The following is a 23195-nucleotide window of genomic DNA, read 5'->3' as shown; positions in this document are numbered from 1 at the left end:
TAGAAGTAAAGGAAAGCAACCACTATTTGAAATACATCATATTAAGCAGTGTTGCAAAATTTCTAATGTTTATCATATCACCGAAATGTTTCGAGACCTCAAATTGTTATAAGTGGCATTGTGGTTGCTTTATTTATTGTCAATTCTTAGATATTGTATTTATCTGAGCACTTTTTTTTAAAGCGTTTTTAAAATAGTCAAATATTTAATTCCTTGTATTTGAGTGTCTCATTGGAAAGAAACTTTCTCAAGAACACTTGCGTCATTTTCAAAGGAATAAAACTTGGCTTTGTGCATCGATTTATGATTATGGATGAAACTTTGATTTACAACTCTGATCCTGAATTGCAACAACAAACTTCAAAGTGGACTGATCCCGGTTGTTCAGCTCTAAAGGAGCCAAAGTGGTTAAAATCGTCAAAGAAGGTTATGGCATCAATTTTTGGGGGGTGTAAAAGTATTTGGTTTATTGATTACCTTCAAATCGGTTAAACAATAACAGGAGAATAGACTATTACTCAAATCTTTTTGAGAGGGCCGCGGTGGCTCAGTGGTAGAGCGTTCATCCCCCTGGCGCATGGGGTTTCGGGTTCAAACCCTGTTCCCACCAAGTGAATTTTGTAGTGGACAAACACCGTGTGCGTGGGTTTCCTCGGGGTTCTCCCGTTTCCTCCCACTTTCTTCATTCCACCATTTCATTCATCTCTCATCATCACCGTCTCCTTTAGCCTAGTCGGCTTAACCGTGGGACGTAAAACTCAAAATTTTCATTTCATTTAAAATTTTTTTGATCAATTAGATGCAAAAAATTCGGGAGAAACCCGGGAGAGGGCCCGGTTTAGCAAACAAAAATATATTTTTCATGCAGACAATGCGCCCGCTCACAAAAGTGTTCTTGCAGTAACCAAATTGAAGATGGTCGTTACACTATGAAATTTTTGCAGCATCCACTATACGCATCAGTTCTATTCCCTCTAATTTTCATCTGTTAACAAACTTCAAAAAAAAAAAAAAAAAAAAGATCATACGTGGCAAACGTTTTTCATCAAATGAAGAAGTTATAGGAGTAGTAGATGAGTATTTTTGAGGTCTAGAGAAATATTACTTCTGAGATGGAGTAAATGATTTGGAAAATCGTTAGAAAAACGTATTCAACTTAAGGGAGAATATGCTGAAGTATAAATGTACTTTGATATTTTAATTCGTGTTGTTTCATTGTTAGGCTACGGAGTTTCTGAATGACCTGGTTAACTTCAACACATAGCGTATTGGAAGTAATGTGGCCAAATCGACAGCGGCCGTAAGGGAATTGTATATAACTAAACTTTTGGTCGTTCACATCTTGAGTTTAAGTTTGATGTTATCTTAAAGATTGCTCAGCAAGTCTAAGAATGGACCATTACTATGTGTGAAATATATATATATATATATATATATAAATATATATATATATATATATATATATATATATATATATATATATATATATATATATATATATATATATATATATATATATATATATATATACAGTGAAACCTCTCTAAAGCGGACAGCCGTGGGGAACCAAAAATTGTCCGCTATAGAGAGGTGTCCGCCTTAAAGAGGTTTCAATATTTTCTTATGTAAATTAGTGAACAAGGTAATATACAATTAGAAAAAAATATTTTTGCATGAATGACATATTTAGACTATTAACGAATATTATCTGCATTATCCTGTGTCATCCAATTCTCTATGTTCGAGGCACAACATGGAAATAACATGTTATAGTTCTCTGCACTTTACACTTATCAGTACTTCCTATGTTTTCAGTATGGCGGTTTAATTTGTGGGGTAATTGCAGTCCAGAAGTGTCCTTTTTAAGACAATATACATACCTGAGGGCAAAAAATACTAAACTTGTCTTCTCCAAACGGCGGGCAACTGTCCACCACTTTTGTGTCTAAAACAGCTTGGGTGGGAGTGTTGTTAAACAGAGATGCTTCGTCTGGGTTGCTGAGCAGGCAGTTGAGGGGGCAAAATGTTGTCACAATGCTTCCTTGGTGACACATGTATGAATTACTAAAAATGTATTTTTAGTACACTTTTCAACTTGTTTCTAGAGAAAGTGTCCGTAATACGGAGATAAATAATATCTATAAAAGACAGAAAAGACTGTCCGTGTCCGTACTAGAGAGTGTCCGCTTTAGAGAGGTTTACCAATATGTTTTTTCCTATTACAGTGTTTGGGGATTACGAAATATGTCCGTTAAGGGAGGTGTCCGCTTTATAGAGGTGTCCGTTAGTAGAGGTTTCTCTGTATATATATATATATATATATATATATATATATATATATATATATATATATATATATATATATATATATTTTTTTTTTTTTTTTTGACTCGACTCTAATGTGTCAACCTTATCTCCAATTTTAAATAATAATTTTAGGTATTATTGAGAAGAGAAAGGGAAATTGGTTGGGACATTGGCTAAGAAGGAACTGTATAATGGATATGCTAGAGCAGTGCTATTCAGGACCGTATCCAAGGGGGGTCTTGGGCCGGGCCCCCCTAAATTTTTACTGGCCTCCGTAAAATTTTCACGGTAGGCTTGCAAATAAACTATAACATAGTGAAGAACTATAATATGGTTGGATCGGGCCTCCCTAACTTCTACCGGGCCCACCCTACATTTTTGGGCTGGCTACAGGCCTGGTGCTATTCAACCTTTTTTTCTCGCGTACTCCTAGACACAGTTCGCCATACAATTATGTGCCCTTAAAGCTGTTTAAAAGAAATTAAATTGAAATTAACTTATTAAACGTAATACACATGTTCTGTTGATTAAAAAGGGGCAAATAGAGACCCAGCAAAAGGACAGTGTGTGTATTAAAAGACTATGGACAGGGGGATAAAGTGCACATCCGAGAAAAAAAAAGTAAAATGGAAAATTTCAAAAAATATGGGAGGCATCCAGCTCTACTGAGGAGAGTTTCCTCTCATCCTCCCTGATAATTCACACACTGAGAACAATGTTAAAAATTCAAAAACTAAAAGTAACTTTAGAACTAACCTGTGATTCAAGCTTCGTTTTTATTCATATTAATGGAGAGAAACTCTGTACGCAAGTATGTTGATGGAAATGGAAGATGTTGAGAAATAGCACTGATCATTCAATAAATTCTCCAACTCTGATCATTCAACAAATATTGGAAATATGCTTATTTTAGGATTACGTACCCCCAGAAACATCTTCGCGTACCCCCGGTTGAATAGCACTGTGCTAGAGGGTATGGTGGCAGGAAAGAGAGGAGGGGCGAAGGAGACTACAATTAATGGACGATATCAACACAGAAAAATCGTACGTGAAGACGAATAGGTTACCGGAAGACCGTGGAGCATAGAAGCTTCTCAGTTGCAACAAGTGACCTGCCAATACTGGCAGAATACCTATAGTGAAGATGTGTCAACTTACAATTTAATAATTCCTTACCGAGATCAAATCAATTTTCAAAGTAGGCTAATTTGCACCTACTGGCTGGACATATGATATTGTATATGAAGAGATTCTTTCGGAAGCAACCAGAAGTAGAGTAACGTTGTTGACAATTAAACAAAAGTTTTAAAAAGGAAGATATGCAACAACAATCTTAACACTTCATCAGGCATTTTCTATGAATTGTTATTTTGTCAAAGTAGAACGTCAAACTGGAAGTAGTTTGTTGTTGACTGCAGGCGATCAAACGTTGAATGACCTCAAAAAATAAGATGCAACAACTCTTAAGAAGAGAGAAGTATTGAGTAAGAAACGAATTATGTGACGTGAACACAGAGAATGATAGCGGGACGCAGGGAGGAAGGGACAGTGAAAGTAACACGGACAGCGGTTCGCAATTTTTCCAATGTCAGTTGCAACTCAGGAATTCCTTATTGTGATCTTGTGTAGTGTATATCTACTTAGAGCCATTGTTATGACACTGATGGGTTACTGACTATAATTTGCCTGGTGTGATCTTGAAAGATAATGAGTTTTCTGTTTCCAGACTTCAAATTGAAGTGAAGTGAATTGCTGAACGTTATACAAAGTTTGCGGCAGCATATGTCACATTAATTCGCAAGTGATTAACTCCTAATTTTAAGATGTAATAACGAATTAGTGCCATCTTCTACGTTAATAAGTTTACCCAAACACAACATAAAATACGTAAATATCCTACATATGTTAGAAAAATTACTTCACTACACAGAAAAAATCTCAAACACGAACCCTATAGTTTTAATTTTTACAAGAAAAATTTTCTTGCTGCTGTGTGACTTCCGAAATAGTTTTTAGTAACCATGGATGTTGAAAAAGGTTTGACTCTTGTAGATTACATAGTGTTTATTGGACTGCTAGCATCTTCGTTATTCATTGGTGTATATTATGGCTGTTTAAAGAAACAAAAATCGAATGCGGACTATTTAGTTGGTGGAAGAAATATGCCAGTTTTTCCAACAGCTATGTCACTGCTTGCCAGCTATATTTCAGCTATCTTAATCCTAGGTGAGTACCGGTACTGTAGAGTACAATGGATTTATTAAATTTACCATTTGAATTAATGTCAATTTTTGAATAAAAATATCTTATCTTCATAGCGGAAAATGCAAGGACACAGGATGGGTTCAAGAAAGAATTATTATCAAAACATTTGAATTTAAAAACTAAAACTTTCTTAAATTAATTTATGGTGTGATAATCAATTTGAAAATCAATAGTCGCTTCTTACAGATGCGACTTTTTGTCACTCGTGGCTGATAGGAGGTACATTATCGACAAGTAATGTAGGGATTAGGTAAAACAGCAGCTCAGTTAAGATCAGCAGAATATGGCGTTAGAACCAAAATACACAAAATGTCGTTCTTAACTGAAATTAAGAATACAGTATTAGTAAAATTTAAAATTCTATTCTATTAATGTTCCCTGTTGTTGGCAGTTGATGTACACTTGTAATTCTTTCATAGAGGTCAGTGTTGTACCCAAACGAAAAAGGTTACCATATTTTACTTCCCTTCTATATGATATTACACTAAATTGTAAATTCATTGTATTGAGATATGACCAAAAAAAAAAAAAACTCTCCTGAAGTGATATGAATTTAGGTGCTTAAACTCTTCCCTATTCCCGTCCATGACATTCAATCCATGGCACTGACTGAAGTCATATTCGAAATTAATACATGCATCGCAATTCAATTCGAAAGAAGAGGAAAAGAAAAATTAAGTCGTTTAGAAAGGCATCTCACTCTGAATACTTCGATCAAAAGATGTTGCCTCTATCCTTCGCCACACACACACACACACACATACACACACACCACGTTATATTTGGTTGGCCATTTTCAAATGTATGTCGTGTACCGCGAAAAACGTTACGACACCGAAACTAAAAGATTTCCATTCCAGATTTTTTCATTTTCTGAAAATTGAAATGAAATATTTCACTTTAACGTTCCAAGAATATGCTCTTTAGGCTAAAGGAAACGATAATTAAGGAAACTGAATTATGATGGAATAATTGATGAAATAGAACTAAAATGAAATGAAATCTTTGAGTTTTACGTTATTGAATTGAATTGAATTTCTTCTGTACATCATAACATTTTTTTATGGTCAAAAATACAAAATACTACGTAACTTAATTATTAGCCGTGCAAAGATAAATAAATATAAAAGTAAAAACTAAATTTTTTATGTGTGTGCTGTGCTAAAAACTGAAAAAGATTAAAAAATACTGTATGTAGCATTTGTTGACTTTAACCGGGCGTCTTTCTGGCCGACAACGCAATGGAAAGAAAATAATTTTCATTTTTTTAAAATTTAAATTATAAAGAATTATTAGTATTAGGATTATAGTAAAAGTATTTACGTGTTCCAGTTCAAATCAAAGATATTAATTTTAAAATCTTAAGGTTCTCCAAACTTTAATTACCTTCAGTTGTATTATTTACGGAGCTTAATTGGAGTAAACTCCAACAGATTGCCATATGCATGTAATTTGCCGATGCTTATGTTCCGCAACGCTTTCCACTAAACCTACGAGTAAAAAAGACGAACTGTTTTTATTATTATTATTATTATTATTATTATTATTATTATTATTATTATTATTATTATTATTATTATTATTATTATTATTATTATTATTATTATTCAACATATCATTTACGAATAGAGTTCAAGTTTTTTATTATAAGAATACTTTATTTGGAGAAGTAGTAATAGCTTGGTAAACTTCAATTTTATTTGATATGAATTAAAACAAAATTGTTTAGTTAACGATCCCCCATAAGCATGCTGACTTTGGGCCGACGACGTTGAGTTAAATTTATAATTGCGGGCCAATAGTGGGCCGTCAATGGTTCGATACATTAGGTAGCAACTTGTTGGGGATGTATTTATAGGAAGTACACAACAAAGTCAATTACTGTGCAGAAAAGTATTTTTGTATCAAGGTTAAGGCTAGAAATAGATTGGAAATTGTTATTTGTTATTGGAAACTGCACATAGGAAATTGAACCCAGGATATAATTTGGTTCAGATCGTAGTAATCAATCAATATTCTAGGTTGATTTCTGTAGTAAACTACGGACGTATTAAAAGAACTGATTCATCAAAGAAATCGAAAGTTTTAAGTAACGAAAATTCAAATTCAGATTAATGTGCTCAGTGGCGAAGCGTAATTCTACAAGAAGGGTAGGCCTTATAAACTAATATTCCCATTTAGCTCCATTACAAATATTTTTTCCAGTCTGGGATTTGCAGGAGGGATGAGGGGAATTTTCTCCTCATTTGCTTCATATTTGAAATTGGAGGGAAAGAAAAAGAAAGTACAATACTACTGTTAGCTGTCAAATTTCTCAGATAAGCGTTTGTTACTTGCATCTCCCACTTTAAAGTAAGTACAATACTACATTTAACTAATGCATCAAGTGATAATGACTTCAATAGAAATGTTAATGCTCAGAAAGAACTTAATTTGAATCAACGCAAGGTAGTTAATATTGTATTCTATGCAGTGGCATATTTAAGGGGGTAGCTTCCAGGTTTAAGCACTCACCGAAATTTTATCGCAACGTTTTATTATTGTTTATATATATATATATATATATATATATATATATATATATATATATATATATATATATATATATATATATATTGCAGAATTTTCACATTTCCAGGAATAAAATTAGCAAAGCCCCTCCCTAAACAATAAATCCCCCGAAACAAAATTGTAAATACCCCACTGATTTTATGCAATGGAAAACTCAACTAAAATATATACACACAAATATTATTATTTTATCCCGTACGGTAGCGCTTGGTAAATTTATGCATATGTTTAATGTATCAGACATACTTTACAAGCTATTATGGACCAGGAAAAAAAAAAACAGCTACTCTTAACAACTCGTGAGAGTATATACCTAAATTAAACAAGTTATCAGTAATATACATAATTGTACACAGAAACTTCTTACTCTGTGTTAAGGAAATCGTTTAATACCATATTAGCATTGAAAGATGCCTCCAAGTGTTTCCAACCTACTATTTTTTTCACCGAAAAAACCGAAATATTAAAGTATTGACTTTATTTTATAAGAAATTAAAGATAAAGAAAATATACAATAGAAAACAGGGTAGGCCCGGCCTCAGAGCCTCATAGTACGCTTCGCCACTGAATGCTCTCATTAAAACACGAAACATACGAAAATTAATGCTGTAGACTTTGTAGCAGAATTCACCACACAGTATCAAGCTATTGTATCAAAATACTGTAAACGATATTGTGATTTTTATGATGTCTGTTGAAAATCATCTTCGAAATTCGATGTGCTACTTACCTAAATACTTTTTCAAAATAAAATACTTTGAAAAAAGTCAAATTTTCAATTTCTTGTAACTTTGTTTCTTCTTGTTCGTAATATGACAACCAGTGGCGGATCCAGGATATGATCAAGGGAGGCGCTAAACCATAGTAAGCAGCTTTATTCAGCGTAAAGCAGGATTGAAACCCATTTTATCCAGTGTAAACCTGAGCGTCAGTCCCCCTCCCCCTTGGATCCGCGCCTGATGATGGCCGTGGTATTGGACACTAATATGCTTTGGATATGAGCTACCCTGTCCACGTCACTTGCTTAAATTATGTTGCAGAACCTACGAAATTCGGTTGTTTTTCAATGTTTGTGATACTGTAGTGTCCTTAACCCTTAAACACTCACGCGAGATGTACATAGACCCTCAAACAGGTAAATTTTTTGTTGCTAGCCACATGCCTTGATGGAAAAATATAAGAAAATGTCTCAAAACAAATGCAAACAATCTAATTGCAGCAAATACTTCTAAAAACATGTCTTGAGTTATGCTACATTGTCTTAATTATTTTTAAAAAAATATTTTTATTGTAAAAAAAATAATATCAATTTGGGGTCTATTGGACTCCCGCGCGAGCACTGTTGTCACAAAAAAGGCGCGAGTACTTACAGGTTAATTAGCAACACTTCATAATAAATGTGAAATTGTAAGTTTTCATTTTACATGTAGATTTGAAATAGGTCTATGTAATAACCATTTGAAAACTACAACTTTGTGTTAGGTTGACTGTCTTAATCTGGAGGTATTAAAGATTATGTCAAACGATTCCCCTGTATTGGTATATGCACGGTACGAAATTTCAGCCTTGCATTTATTAGTTTAAAAGTTACAAGGGTCCACGTTGTAATATATCACCGTCGCGCTGGTCTTACGTTCGCTTTCGTTCATTCACCTAGTTCTATAACACCGTTCCAATACTGTCAATGTGTCAAATCGGTAACACCAGACCTGTATGAACCGTAACACCAGGTTACGGATGCGCACGAGACAAGATTTGTAGCTGTCTCGTCTCAAAAATGTGCTGTAAAAGTGATATCTCAACTCGAAAAATGTATATTTCTCTATTGGAAGAGCCGTGTCTCGACTCGGATTTTGTCAGGAAAATCCTGTCTTGACTCGTCTCGTGCGCATCCCTACACCAGGTTCTTGATGTTAAAATAACAACCAAAAGTGGTATAGTAACGCTGGAACCACAGGCCTGTGTTAACATCATTATTTTTTACTGTGCGCATGAAACATCAGAATAATATCTCCCAAAGCTTACCTATGCAAGTTCTTGTTTTTCTTTCTAACATTTCGTATTTCAAGGGAGAGAAATTTTTATGCACAAAAAAATACTAGTTCTTATCTCTAAAGCATAAATTTAGTATTTGATACCTAGCAGCAAAATGTGAATTTTATTGTGAGACTGACTGACATTCATATTTACAGCAAGGCTAAATTCTAAAGTGCGATCGATGCTCTTCCACCAGGAATCGAACCCTTGTTTTTCGTGCACGTCTGTAGCCACTAACTAGGGAGGAGGGCTTTACACACTGAGAAAGTCATTCTTGAGGCATTTCTATTCCTACACTTTATCACAGTCCAGTCGCAAGTAAAAATCTACCTACGTAAATTTATTGTTAATTAATTCTTTAAAGGGTGAGAGTCGATTTGAGACTCGCTGTGTCTTCATCTTAAAATTGTTGATAAAACAAATTTTTGAAGCGAGCATAGCGAAGCTTCAACCATTCCACTAGATTAGAATTTGTGTATCTGTTCTGTTCATCTGTCCTCTCACTGTAAGGTAATTGGTGAAATGAAATCTTTAACGTTCCACGTTTTTGCTCTTTATGCTAAGGGAGACGGATGATTAAGGCAAGTGAATGATGATGGAAAAATTGAGGAATGGAAATGTGGGAGGAAACGGGGATATTCCAAGAAAACCAAGAAGACAGACATGAAGTTGTCCATCACAAATTTACTTGGCCGGGATCGAACCAAGGGCCCTACGCACAAAAGGCAAGCGTTCTATTACTGAGTCACCGTTCTCCTCCCCCACCTCGTACTATACTCAATTTAAACCTTTTATTTGGTCGTCTTTCTTACAAACAACATCACATTCTATTGAATTATACGCACCAATGATAATTTCAGAAATCGTTTAATTTACATTATTGCTTTCGTGAAATATTCATACACGTGGCTTTTGGATCCCTTATTTAGATAATTGTAATCTTCGTCGACAAGGAACAAACTCAGTCCTGCAGAAGCTTTATCTGCAGAGTTCCGCGAAAAGTTTGGTTTCGTTTGTGGTTTCTTGGTCTGTAGGGAGACATCTTCAACGAAACTACTGGAAATTACTCCTCCTGAGAAATGTCCTGATTATGGTTGACCATATCATAGGCAATGTTCTTTGGAAATAAGCATCCTGTATTTTGCATCCTGTAATATAAAACAAATACATTGAAAAGTGCGTAATCATGATGAAGAAGACTTGTTTCAACCAGTTGGGGGAGGGGGGAATATAGGAATTCATTAATGCTTGTCAATTAATAAAACTTGGTATGTGTCTTCTTTAACCTACAGAAATAACCATATTATTGGGGTTTACAATCCATCAATAATATGAGGATAAAATGGGGTAAAATCTTTCTTAACGTTTTAAATCTACCCCTCCACCCGCCATGTTGTAGGTTTGAACACATGCATGCAAATACAATTACCCAATATGAACCACGTAACAATTATTTTTTTATGATAAAACTGAGTGTATTGTGTCTTGATGAAATTGTAAATCAGCGTTTCCCAACCATTTTCAACTTGCGGCACACTACGGGTGTAACTTGAATTCTCGTGGCACACTCAGAAATTATTTGTAAATATAAAATAGCGTGGTATTCTTTCTGTGATTACTGATCTCCTCCTCACAGAGAAGAAAGCTCGATCACTGGTTTCCCCCGTAGTAAATCATTATGCTTATTTATTTTCATTCTAATTTAAAAATAGAAAACAATTGCAATGGAATGTTGCGCTCAGGTTTTTAAAAATACGCTTTCTTTTTCGCAAACTGTATCCAACCTTTCACTAAGAAGGAAGATCACTAAATAACGAACGAACAAACAAATCTTTTACTTTTAAAACACAAATGTAGGTAATTTGTATGCACGTTTGCTTTGTCGAAATGATTGAATGATTTTTTAACATTTCAAGTTACGAAATACCGGTAGTCTGCAGCTAGTGCTCTCAACGGGTCGGATCGGGTCGGGTTGAAGACCGACCCGACCCGACCAGTGACGACGCCAGAGGGGGGGCAAGGGGGGCGAGCGCCCCCCTAGTAGCTACTTCTGCCCCCCTGACTGCCATCTAGACTGCCCCCCCAGACCCCTACAATCTTTAAACATTCTATATATAGTATTTTATATCAGTATCATAACCAATCTCATTGTCAAATTGTAGTCTACTTTCCATGCATTTACTATGTGGAAGATTAGTCCTCAAGCTTTCTTCTTTGAGCATCTGCGTATGCACGCATATTTCTGTTTTCTAATTTAGCGCCTTTTGAGGTAAATTTTAGTTATACTTCTCTGTTATGATTTTTAATTATTGTGTCTAGCGAAGAACAGTAGATTTGGTCGATTTGTATTCTTCTCATTGGATCAACTTCGATTGGAAACAACAGAAAAGTGAAACCAGTTACGTAACTTGTTTGTATTTATCCAGGTTTGAAGTTTTCAGTTTCATATTTTGTTTTATTTAAAGGTTCTATACTTCTTTTTTCCGAAACATTATTCTCGACTTTCAATATTCAAAGGATGTGGTTATAACAGCTTAGTTTGCAACTACCAGGGCTTAATTTTTTGAAGGGGATAAAAAGAGTTGTGTTTTCCCTTCCTGCAAATGATAATAATAAATTTATGGAATTAAATTGATTCCCAATAAAACGTATTGTCAGAGTGCTGATCTTTTTAGTAATTGGTTTATACTAGTGCTCCCTTACTTATTTTGTTTCAAAGTACTGACGTGATGTCTACCATATTGACTAGGAACTGCTGAAAAATTCGTAGCCCAACCCAGAAGGACTGCACGTGGAATGATGAAGTTTTACTTCTTCTACACTTCCCCCGAGAGTCAATATAATACCTTGTACAGTGCTCCAGTTTTTGCAGAAAAGTTAAAAAAATCTGAAGATTTCCTCGCACCACTGTTCGTAGCACTATCCCTATCAGATCTAAAATGGCGTCCTTTCAAGTGTTATTTAAGTTTGGGAAATAAGTACACGTAATAGTTAGAAGGAGCTAAATCTGCGGAATAAGAATGATGATCTAGACATTGAAATCCTAGATTATGCAATGTCAGTTGTGTTCGCAGGGGCTTGATGGATAGGTGTATTTTCCTGAAGGAACAGAATTCCTTTCTTTTCATTTTCCGCGGCGTTGAACTTTGAATTTTTCTTTCAGTTTTGTAAGTAATGTAGAGATTCTGGATCCAATATCTGACCGTTGCGGAGGTAGTCTATGAGTACGATTCCATACTTATTCCAGAAGAATGTTGCAAACAGTTTCTCAACCTATTTCTGTGTCTTGAACTTCTTGGGGCGATGGAGAAATGAGTGCTACTACTCCATTGACTGTTGTTTCGATTACGGATCATAGTAGTACAACCATATTTCATCTATGGTTACTATTCGTCAGCGAAATTGATCAGCATTACGTTCAAATTGGAAGAAGACTTCTCTTAATGCCGTCACTCTTTTTTGGGAACCCATTATGTAGAGAACTTGAGCATACCCAAGCCATTCTGAATTATGCCACCGACGAGTTCCAAAGAAATGCCCAGAATCTCTGACACAAGTTTTGCTGAGAAGGTAAAAACTGAGAAAGCGGGATGCAGCGAGACCTCAGACTATAATATGTATATCGTGAGTTTACTATACACTTTAAAAACTATATAAATAATAGCTTAAATTATTTTTGTCACTCAGAAACTGGGGAGGCCTAGGCTCTCCGGCCCCGGGCTATATCCATCACTGGCTGAAATACTGCAGTTTTCAAGAATAATGTCACAAATTGCATCCGTGATTTCGGGAAGAGTCATTGCTTTTAATTATCCTGGATGTAAAGCATAATTTGTTGAGAAATCGCAACGTTTATGCTAAGCCATTTACTTCTTCACCACCGTATATAACGGAGGAGAGTCCCGTGGTGTTTCACTGATTTCCTCATTAATATACTTCGGTGACTTTCCTTGGTGGAACAAAAATGTTATAGGATCTGGATGTTCGTGAAATTATCTGTTTGGGCACAAATAATACTCACTTCAGAGGCCTGAGAAACAATAAGAATTTCATTATTAATATGAAAATTTGTATTTGTACATACAGAGATAGGGTCTATATTTTTCTAAACTACGGTTTTATTTTTCTACCTAGTACCTACATTCCTTCTGGATTGGACTAGGACACTTTCAGCAGCTCCTCGTAAATTCTCTCTCTCTCTCTCTCTCTCTCTCTCTCTCTATATATATATATATATATATATATATATATAGAGAGAGAGAGAGAGAGAGAGAGACGTAGCATATAGTACTAGACGAATGTGTTACTTGTAGCATACGCGAAAGTAATTCAATTTATGTTTAGGCTTCAAAAGTTTCATTGAAAAATATTTCATGTGCAGACGTTACTTATTTTAATTTATAATCATATAGGTCTAATATAAAAAACAGCAACGAAATTACACAATGTAATGTAAAATAAGTCAAACGTAATAAATATGTCATTTTTGGTATGGCAAATAGCCGCCCCCCCGAAAATGTATCTGCCCCTCCTTTGCCCCCCTAAGAACTTAAAGCTGGCGTCGTCACTGGACCCGACCCGTGACCCGAATTGACTGACACGACCCGATGACCCGACCCGACCCGACTGACCCGAACCGTGATCCGACCTGATTGACCTGACCCGACAACCCGACCCGAGCTGGCCCGACTGACCCGACCCGATAACCCGACCCGAGCTGACCCGATTGACCCGACCCGACAACCCGACCCGAATAACCCGACCCGACAACCCGACCCGAACTGACCCGATTGACCCGATCCGACAACCCGACCCGAATAACCCGACCCGACAACCCGACCCGAGCTGACCCGACAACCCGACCCGACCCGATAACCCGACCCGAGTTGACCCGACTGACCCGACCCGACAACCCGACCCGAGTTGACCTGACCCGACCCGACCCGTAACCCGACCCGAGCTGACCCGATCCGAGTCGGGTCGGGTCGGGTCACGGGTCGGGTCGGGTCAACCCGATCCGTTTGAGAGCACTATGGTCACAACACTGGGTGAACACCAAAATGCACTCCCATTGGGAATTAAACCCGGACCACGTGTACCGAAGTGTTACACGTTAACCACTAGCTAGATCAAGCGGGGATTTGTATATGCATCTTAATGAATATTTGGCACTTTTGAGGTTTGGTTATTTCTTTTTATAACTGATACCAATGTCCGACGTGGGAGAAATTTATTTTTTTATTTTTTTTTATTTTTTTATTTATTTATTTATTTTTATTTTATTTTTTTTATTTAGTTCTATGTGACGAAATTTTTCTTCAAGGTCAGTGTTCTCACCTGCTTGGACGGCAGGGCGTCTTCTCGGAAGGCAGTAGCAAGAGTCTCTTGGCGGAGACAAAAGGAAATCGTTTAACTACAATGATAAGGGTTGAGGAAACAGGAGAACACCTGTGATTTTTTCCAACCCTTCAACTTTCATTCCAAAATAGGTTCTTATGATTTCGGGACCCGTACCACTTTGATTTTTCTTTCTCGGTAATTAAAACGTATTTTACAGTATATATACCTAGGTAGTTGCACGTAAGAAGATACATAATATGAATTTAAAAATACAGGTTGATATTTAATTATAAAGTACTAATTTTATTTCATCACTTTCAGCCCAACAAATGAAATTCAAACAATTCGCTCCCTGGGTCTTGGTCATCAATACTGCGTCTTATTCTTTGTCTTGCAGTCAAGTCTTGGTCCTGCATTTCGTAGTCTTGGTGATCTTTCATGCTATACAAGAGCCAAGAATGCTCACCTCATCGTGAAGACCAAGTGTGATTTTGATTATGGTCTTTCATACTATACGGAAAGCTAGAACATACGCTCATCGCTACTTGGTGATCACCAAAACAAGGCCAAGAGCAAGATTACTATGCAATTCGTCTTGCATATCCAATCTTTATCTTGTTCTTGTATCGATATCCTTGGGCTTGGTGAAATAAAATGAAATATACACTTTAAGCAGGGGTGTAGCGAGCAGGTTCGTGTAGGAGGGGCCCGTCGTTTTTGAGGGGGGGGCGGCTACAATGTACAAAGCAAAAAAATGTGTTGCTGCTAGTGTTTTTCAGGCCTAAAAGAAAGGAAAATTTTTGGTTTCCTTCTGGAAAACTAAAAACACTATTTTAGCTTATTAATTATTATTATTATTATTATTATTATTATTATTATTATTATTATTATTATTATTATTATTATTATTATTATTATTATTATTATCCATAAATTATATTCAATTTAGTTTTTATTATGCTTAATCAAGATCTACTGCCCGGGACCAAACGCTATACTTTTGTGCATAACTATAAAGATAACCAGAAAGTTCTGTCCCTTTTCGTGGAGGTCTGTGTTCAATTGGACCTCACACCATGAGTTGAATGCGAGTGGAGATAAGGCGAACGTCAGTTGTTGGTGTGGGTATATCCAACATACTACCCGGTTGTGGCAATTCAGATACACAGTGAACTTGCGTAAAGACAGAGGGAACATGGGACATCCACAGAGCGTCATAAGAGCATGTATATTGAACGAGTTCAAATGGACGTCAAACGCCGCTGTAGCGGGACAAAAAATATGCCAGGCCTTTGTTGAGGGTGTCGTGACGACGCGGACAGTGCAGCGATGGTTTAACAAGTTTAAGGACGATGACGAAACACCCGAAAACACCACATGCCAGAAGACCAACACATGTACGTACAAAGATTAACTGGGACTACAATTCAGTGTGTGGAGAAACCATTCGGCAGCACATCCATGAAGTTGGGAAGCACTATAAGTTGGGTCTCACATGTTTTGACTCCGGGCCAGAAGGCAACGCGGCAGTCGCATGGGTTTATTTACTGTTTCGGAGCCATTTCTGGACAGGGCGTTGACATGTGATAAAAAGTGGGTCCTATACGAAGCTCCACGGCGCCGTCATCATTGGTTAGCATCCCATGAACCGATTTCAAAACAGCCGAAACCAGCACTGTACCAGAAGAAGGTCCTTCTGTGTGTTTGGTGCATCGTGCATCGGGAACTGCTACCAGCTGGTCAGAGTATCAATGCAACTGTGTAGTGTCAGCAGTTGAGCTGTGCACAACAAAAACTCAAAACTCTGGAGCCATCTCTTCTGAATTGCAAATGGGTCCTCGTTTACGGGACAACGCTAAGTCCCACGTGGCTAGGATGACTCAAGACACCATTTTCCGCCTTGGATGGGAAACAATATTGCAACCACTATATTCCCCGGGTACTGCACCGTCCGATTATTACCTGTTCCATTCTTTGGACAATCACCTTAGAGGCCGCCAATTCAAATCCCTAGTAAAAGTCCAAAATGCACCTGATACCTTCTTCGTTTCACGGCCCACCAACTTCTACCGCGATGGATTCCATGGCCTTCCAGAACGTTTTCAGAAGGTCGTCGATGTTGATGGGGACTATTTTTGATCTTCCAGGTTAGGTGACATATCGATGTTCGAAGGTGGTGGGTGAAAAAGCAACAAAACTTTTCTTGGTTACCTTTATATTTAAATTTAAGACCTTGTATACAGAACCTATGTACACAAGATTGATTTTCTTTGAAATTTCACTTAATTTCTTTATAGTTTCCTGACAAAAATATTTATTTATTATTCGTGACTAAAAAAAACAATTATTTTATTATACTGAGTAGAAATAAAAGAGAGAGCGAATGAAATCCAAACTGAATAAAAACATTGTTTCTCACCAAATTTTCCATCCTCTATGTCTTTTAAAATACTTGTCAAAGCATATAAAAATATAATGTACTTACAAATCAGTTTAGTACCTTTGTTTTATGGCTGTATTTATAATAATTTGTTAAAATATTTGTCTTTAAACTGTCAAATATAAATCGCAGTAAATTGTGTAATCTGCTGTCACAAAAATGTATCCTATTTTTCGATCGGTATGGAAAAACAATATTTCTCCATACTATTGTACCGTAAATTATTAATTGTCAATAACTTTGTTACTTTTAAATGAAGGAAGCGAGGTAATTTTACTATGATGTTTTAAAGCTGGTCATTTGGGGGGGGGCAGGAAACCATTTGGGGGGGCCTGGACCCGATGGCCCCCCTTGGCTACACCCCTGAGTTTAACGTCCCTCGATTCTGCTTCGAGGCTAAGGGATATGGTGAAGTAGATATCCCCCCGTTCATAAGCGTGGGAAAATTTTGGCCGTGGGAACGTTCCCACGGGGCTTAAATCGTTGTAAACCAGTGTGTTGCTATGCTCATAGTCTTGGACGCCTACCAGATGTAAAAAACAAGATAAAACATGCCTTTTTCGTGTTCTTGTCGTTTATTGGCTAATAATTTGAATCCCCAAACCCCTCACCCCTCCTGCGAAGAGCGTAAGCGGAACGTATGTGCTTGTGTAGATCATTCTGTTAGCAGCTGTTGCAAAGGAAGAAACGTCAAAAATTTTAAAGATGTCATCGTCAATGAGTTTATTAGATAAACTTAATAAGCCATCAATGGTACCCTTTACAAAAATGCGAGATTTGGAGATTGGAGTACCATTTCGTATTGTAAACTGTGAGATAATTACAACGGTATATGGTAGGAAGGCCTGTGTGACATTTGAAGGAGGTGAAAAAGTGATTTTACCTGGACGTTGTACTGAAAAATTGGAAGCAGATAATGGTGCATTATTAACGTATTTACAAAGTGGGAATGTCTGTTTAATATATAAAGGAATGAAGATTAATGTATCTGGACGTAACATGCACGATCTTGAATTTACTGAACTGGTTTACTCATCGTAAGTGTATGGTGACATGTACAAACAAGATGAAACATGAATTTTCCTCTTCGCCCCTCCTCTTCATGCATGCGCAGTCATCTGTATGCATAGTGTCGTTATTCTGTACTGACCAGCGACTGGAGTAACATGTCTTTGAGTGCTTGTGCATCAACTATGGATACCAAGAAAGAGTACTTGTTAAATGTTGAATATGGACTTAATTCAATGAAAACCAAATTAATTTGCATTGGACTGGATAGTGATACATTTGAACCAGTGATTCGTGTTGGCAAAGGACTTGTGTTTGGAGTGGAGTTAAATTTGGCAGAGTGGGAGAAACTTGTACATTTAACCCCATTTGTTACGGACTATTTAAATTCTCAAGTGGAAATTACATTTATAAAATCTCTTGGTCGAAAAAACGAACTGGTGGTACGAAAACTAATGGGTGAAAAATTAGTGATGTTAGAGAAGAAAGGAACACTTCATGCTCCTCGAAACACTGTGTACTTATCTTCAAGTGATTGGCTTTATTTCTTGGAAATATTACCGTGTATTGAACATGCTGTGAAAAACAGTAAAGTTTGTAGTGTTGTGCTACGTGAATATTTTGACTTGTGTACAGATACTATTCGTAATCATGTACAATTACAGTGTCTTACATGCAGAGGACTTGCCGGAATCCATACCTGTGTAGATGAACAGAGTATTATTAATGGTATGAACATCAGTTTTCCAAGTGTCTCTCTTGATAAGAACAGTGATGTGAACATTGATGGTGAACGATTAAAATTGGAAATGAAAGTATTTTGCAAACAAAAACTTATAGATTCAATAATGGCTGATTTATTTGACAGTGTATCGACACAGCCATGGTGGGGGGAAACTGAAACTCAACCTTCGGAGGGTATCAATGAAGTGAACGACTCTTCATAAAGAAGGAGAAATTGATTTGTTTTTTCATGTATACGAAACAACGTAATATCAAATGTAATAAAAATATATATATAGTGGAAAGTGAAATGTTTTATTTGTGTGTGTGTTTTGTGTTCGTTTCATACACCTCAATATGTTAGGATTTTAAAATTTTTTATAAGAAAAAAATCCTAACATATTTTTTCCTCGTATATTATAAGTGATACGTATAATAATAATAATAATAATCATAATGAATTCAAATTCTTGAAATGAATGTTAAAATAAAAATTAGTATTTGAAATTATTATTATTATACAACTTTGTCTTAAGTATGATAGGACTTTTTTAATTTTTAAAAAGGAACTCAAATAATTAATATTAAAATTTTAAAAACAAAAGTCCTATCATAATAATAATAATAATATTGAATTCACATACTTGATTTAATTTACGAAAGAATAACTGATTAAGTATTTGAATTCATTATTATTATTATGTAGTTATATGATTTCATCATTGAATTAAAAAATCAGTTTTAGAATCTTTTTTTTTTAAATCACTATGAAATTCTTTAATTCAATGACTTAAAAATATGTTTTATGATATGTGTATTTAATTACATAACTGATCATAAAACATATTTATTTATTAGGAAACGGAGAAAATAAGAAATAAAACATTTGTTTTCAAAGAGAAAAAATAATACAAATTGTTTATTGCTGATGAAACTATTTACACAATTAAAACGACGGTAAGTATAGTACATTTTAAAAGAACGTTAGATTTTGTTTCCACTGTCCATGTGATGATAACTTTACAACTGCCATATACTGTTCACTGATGATACTACTGCTGTTGATGTTGATGATGAAACGTAGATACAAGTCAATCTGTACATTGAAGATGATGTCCATACACACGATGACGATCTTTTACTCTCTGAAATGAAAAAAATTGAAAAACAAACTTAAAATTTATTTTATCTATAATCATGAACAAATAATAATACATACAAACACATTATAATAAAGAAGAAGAAGAAATGGCTACCTGCAATAATATGAAAAGAAAGTAATCAAAACAAACGAAGAAGAAGAAGAATGAAGACATGATTACCTGTAAAAGTAAATACAGCAAACGACGATCATTTTTTTCTGGAGTTGATGAGAAAGTGTAATGAAATTCGTTTAATGACTTTCCTTTAGCTTTGAAGCATAGGAAAAGATATGAATAATGTCCACATAGGGATGATTTCACACTTTGAATTTGTTTATTATTAAATGTATAAGAAGTGGAATTTCTACGTAGAAATTGAATATGATGCATTACATATGGAGGAAATCCAAATGTATCGAAGTAGTGGGCACGGCCATCAGTATGAATATATACGGAAATCCAGTGTGTGCCAAGTTTGTTCGAGGGATCTGTATTTATGATGATAGCTGCAGGTAGTGGAACATGTGCTGGTAATTCATTGGCTGCATATACGCCAACGAAATGATTGTGAAATAAAGAATTTGTTTGCAAAGCATTTAATAAATCTAGTGTAGAGGACATCATGTATAAAAATGCAGACATGTACATATATGATATGATATTTAAATAACGTACCTTTAAAAATCCATGATGATGTTCCTCTGATGATCCACTTCTAAGAGAGATTGGAATTCTCCATACACAATGCAGGAGATAGGTGCTGGTAGAGGCTTCGTAAAATGAACTTCCAGACGAACACACCCATGACGTATAAGATTCCAATGCTGCACAGCGCTGGCTTCTCCATCTTGAGTAATGTCGAAAACAAAGATAGTGTATCCTTGAGGAAAGTCAAGGCGAGGAATATTGTTGCCATGATTTGAAAAGTGAATGCCTGATCCACAGAATAAGGTATGATATGAGGAAACATAGAGGTTGTTTTCGAAAATTGGTTGTAATGGTTTTGAAGGTACAGTTTTTCCATCAATGTATAGAGAGAAGAAATTGATGTCAAAATGTTTGAAATGAAATGGATTTGAAGTTATTGTTCCTGTATAGGCATCATTTTGTGTAAACGCCACAATCACTCGAGTTGGTAATACTCCCATAAATAAATTATCTATTGTTTTTGATTGAAGATCCTTTGGAATGACGAACGACTTCATTTGTACTCTTGTGAGAGGATATTTGGCTGTTGTTGATTGTAGAAGCTTGTTATGTGCTAGTTTTATTGTAGGACTAACATTAATCTTTTTAATATGTAAAGCAGCGTCTAAAATGTTCACTTTAGCCTCAACAGACGCATCACTAGCGATGAGACAAAAGTTTGGCTTTGCAGGAATTAACTTGAGACGTAATTCTACTCCTTGGATTAAAAATTTATCTTGATTAAAAATATCACAATGAAGATGTCCAAGCATGTCGAATTTTGCACTTTTTTTTGTTAATTCATAACGTTGTTGAAATCCTTTATTACCACTAGATGTTGCATCCATATGTCCAGCAGTATCTTGAAACCAGAATGCACATTGAAGATGAGTATTTTTAGCAGAATCATCATAATTTAACAGTTTTTCAATGTATGATCGATATGGATGATTATGAGATGGAAATGAAATCAGTTTGTTATTTAAATACACTTCCACTTCACTGAACATAGAATTTAAAAAGTCATTAATAGGAGCCACAGCTTTATCACTTTCACCAAATGCTGATCCATCAGGCTTAACGATTTGAGCTTCGATGTAAAGAAGAGTATGTGGTAGATCTATGTATTCATCACTTGTTCCTGGGATGACAAACTCTATAGGAGCATTATCAGCTAGTGAACTGATTGGTTTGTATGTAACGACATGATTATCCAATATACTGGTTTGCGTTGGTTTTGTAGAAAAAATATCTAGTTCACTTTTTACACACTCGCAGGATTGATGATGTAAGAAAGCCATAATGGTGATGATTTAATCAAAGATATCGTGTGATAACTTCCTCTTCTTATAAGACTGATTTTTCTTTGTTTTCTGTGTACGTTTCCTCTTGCCCTTCTCCTTCTTCTTCCTGCGCTTGATGATGTGTAATGGTGAAGGGTTAAAGATGGAATGATGTGTAATTCTTCTTTTCCTTCGTTGATATCCAGATCCTAGCATAGATTTCAGTTTATTTTTTGCTTTGTCTTGCAAGACGGATCTCGCTTCACCCATTCGTTGATGAAAGGATTCGTTAATAGGTTGATTGTCGATGATGACATCAGTAATAACGTTTGCTCCAGATTTTAATAATTCCTTTCCTACTGTTTTAGCTCCTTGTTTTACTAGTGGCATGACAGAACGAAATAATCCTCCAAGGAAACTTCCAATACCATGTCCAACTTGATAAGGGGAGCCAACATAAACGTTTCCAGTTCCAGAAAGAGCTTGTTTTTGATAATATTGTAAATATGGATTATTCATATTTGTCGATGTTGACGCACTGGTCGAAAATGTAGTTTAACGCATACAGTTCCGAAAGTGAATGCCAGTGGAGAGCCTGTACTATCTCTTATATCTATTTTGATGTGTTCAAAATGCATCTTCTCTATAGGCACATAATGTGGAGGATTAAAAATTTCTATAACACTACTTCCAAATGTATGATTCACAGGATTCATGTTTATGATACGTAATAATGGTGCTACTGTATCTCCAACAAATACAGATTGAATTATATCACAATACACATACATTGTAGATGGAAGTCCTAAACGTAAATTTGGAATGCTTTGGCCTTGTTGCATATCCTTTAAATCAACGCTTGGATCAAACCCCAGCATCGCACTAACACTTGGTGATAATGCAACGTCTACATCTATGTCTTTATGAAGACGTCGTATAAAACAGGTATTACTCTCACGAGTATAAGAAATATGTAAATTTGTGAATCTGTTGTACGTATTTATTATCTTTATCAATTCTGATATGTCAGTGTAATAACGTACAGGAATAGTTATAAATTTCCATTCATCACTTTTTGCAGGTTTGTAAAAAATTTTATTATTTTTGTCATTAATATTTAATATTGAATGAGGATAATGAATTTCAACAATAGCCACTTCCCACTTTTCATGGAATTCCATTCTTTGATGAAGTTTCGTAGTGTATGATGTTAAGGTGTTGTCAGGAAAATATTCCATAGAACTATTACTGGGAAGCGTAACGTAAAAATCTCCATCAGGTTCCATTGTACTTCTCGATCTTCTTTACGGATGATGCAGGTATCCAGGAATCGAAAGAAGAAGGATATCCTTTCCAATGAACAAGATATTCTTTTCTGCTGCCTTTTCTTCT

At 35.7% G+C, this 23195-nt stretch overlaps 2 protein-coding genes across 2 annotated transcripts in view; one reads left to right on the top strand and one right to left on the bottom strand.

The window, feature by feature from the left end:
• The first annotated feature begins 3922 nt into the window (after positions 1 to 3922).
• Positions 3923 to 23195, top strand: part of LOC145666922 (sodium-coupled monocarboxylate transporter 1-like) — an 89102-nt gene continuing 69829 nt past the window's right edge. The window contains exon 1 of the mRNA XM_081734522.1: positions 3923 to 4533. Coding sequence (XP_081590648.1) covers positions 4329 to 4533 — 205 coding nt within the window. The 5' untranslated portion in view covers positions 3923 to 4328. The remainder of the gene's footprint in view (positions 4534 to 23195) is intronic.
• On the bottom strand, positions 19592 to 22470 carry LOC145665846 (uncharacterized protein F54H12.2-like). Its single transcript, XM_081732961.1, has 2 exons — positions 20509 to 22470; positions 19592 to 19836 (listed from the first exon to the last, which is right to left on the bottom strand). The coding sequence occupies exon 1, from the start codon at positions 21819 to 21821 to the stop codon at positions 20511 to 20513; it is 1311 nt and encodes a 436-aa protein (XP_081589087.1). The 5' UTR covers positions 21822 to 22470; the 3' UTR covers positions 19592 to 19836; positions 20509 to 20510.

This window comes from Thermobia domestica, chromosome 12 (assembly GCF_964235325.1).
Source record: "Thermobia domestica chromosome 12, izTheDome1.hap1.1, whole genome shotgun sequence".
Lineage (NCBI taxonomy): Eukaryota > Metazoa > Arthropoda > Insecta > Zygentoma > Lepismatidae > Thermobia > Thermobia domestica.
The sequence above is the reverse complement of the archived record's forward strand: the minus strand, read 5'-3'. Positions and strand labels throughout refer to the sequence as shown.

Coding starts and splice junctions, on each gene's coding strand:
- LOC145665846 (XM_081732961.1), bottom strand. CDS start 21,821: ATGGCTTTCTTACATCATCAATCCTGCGAGTGTGTAAAAAGTGAACTA.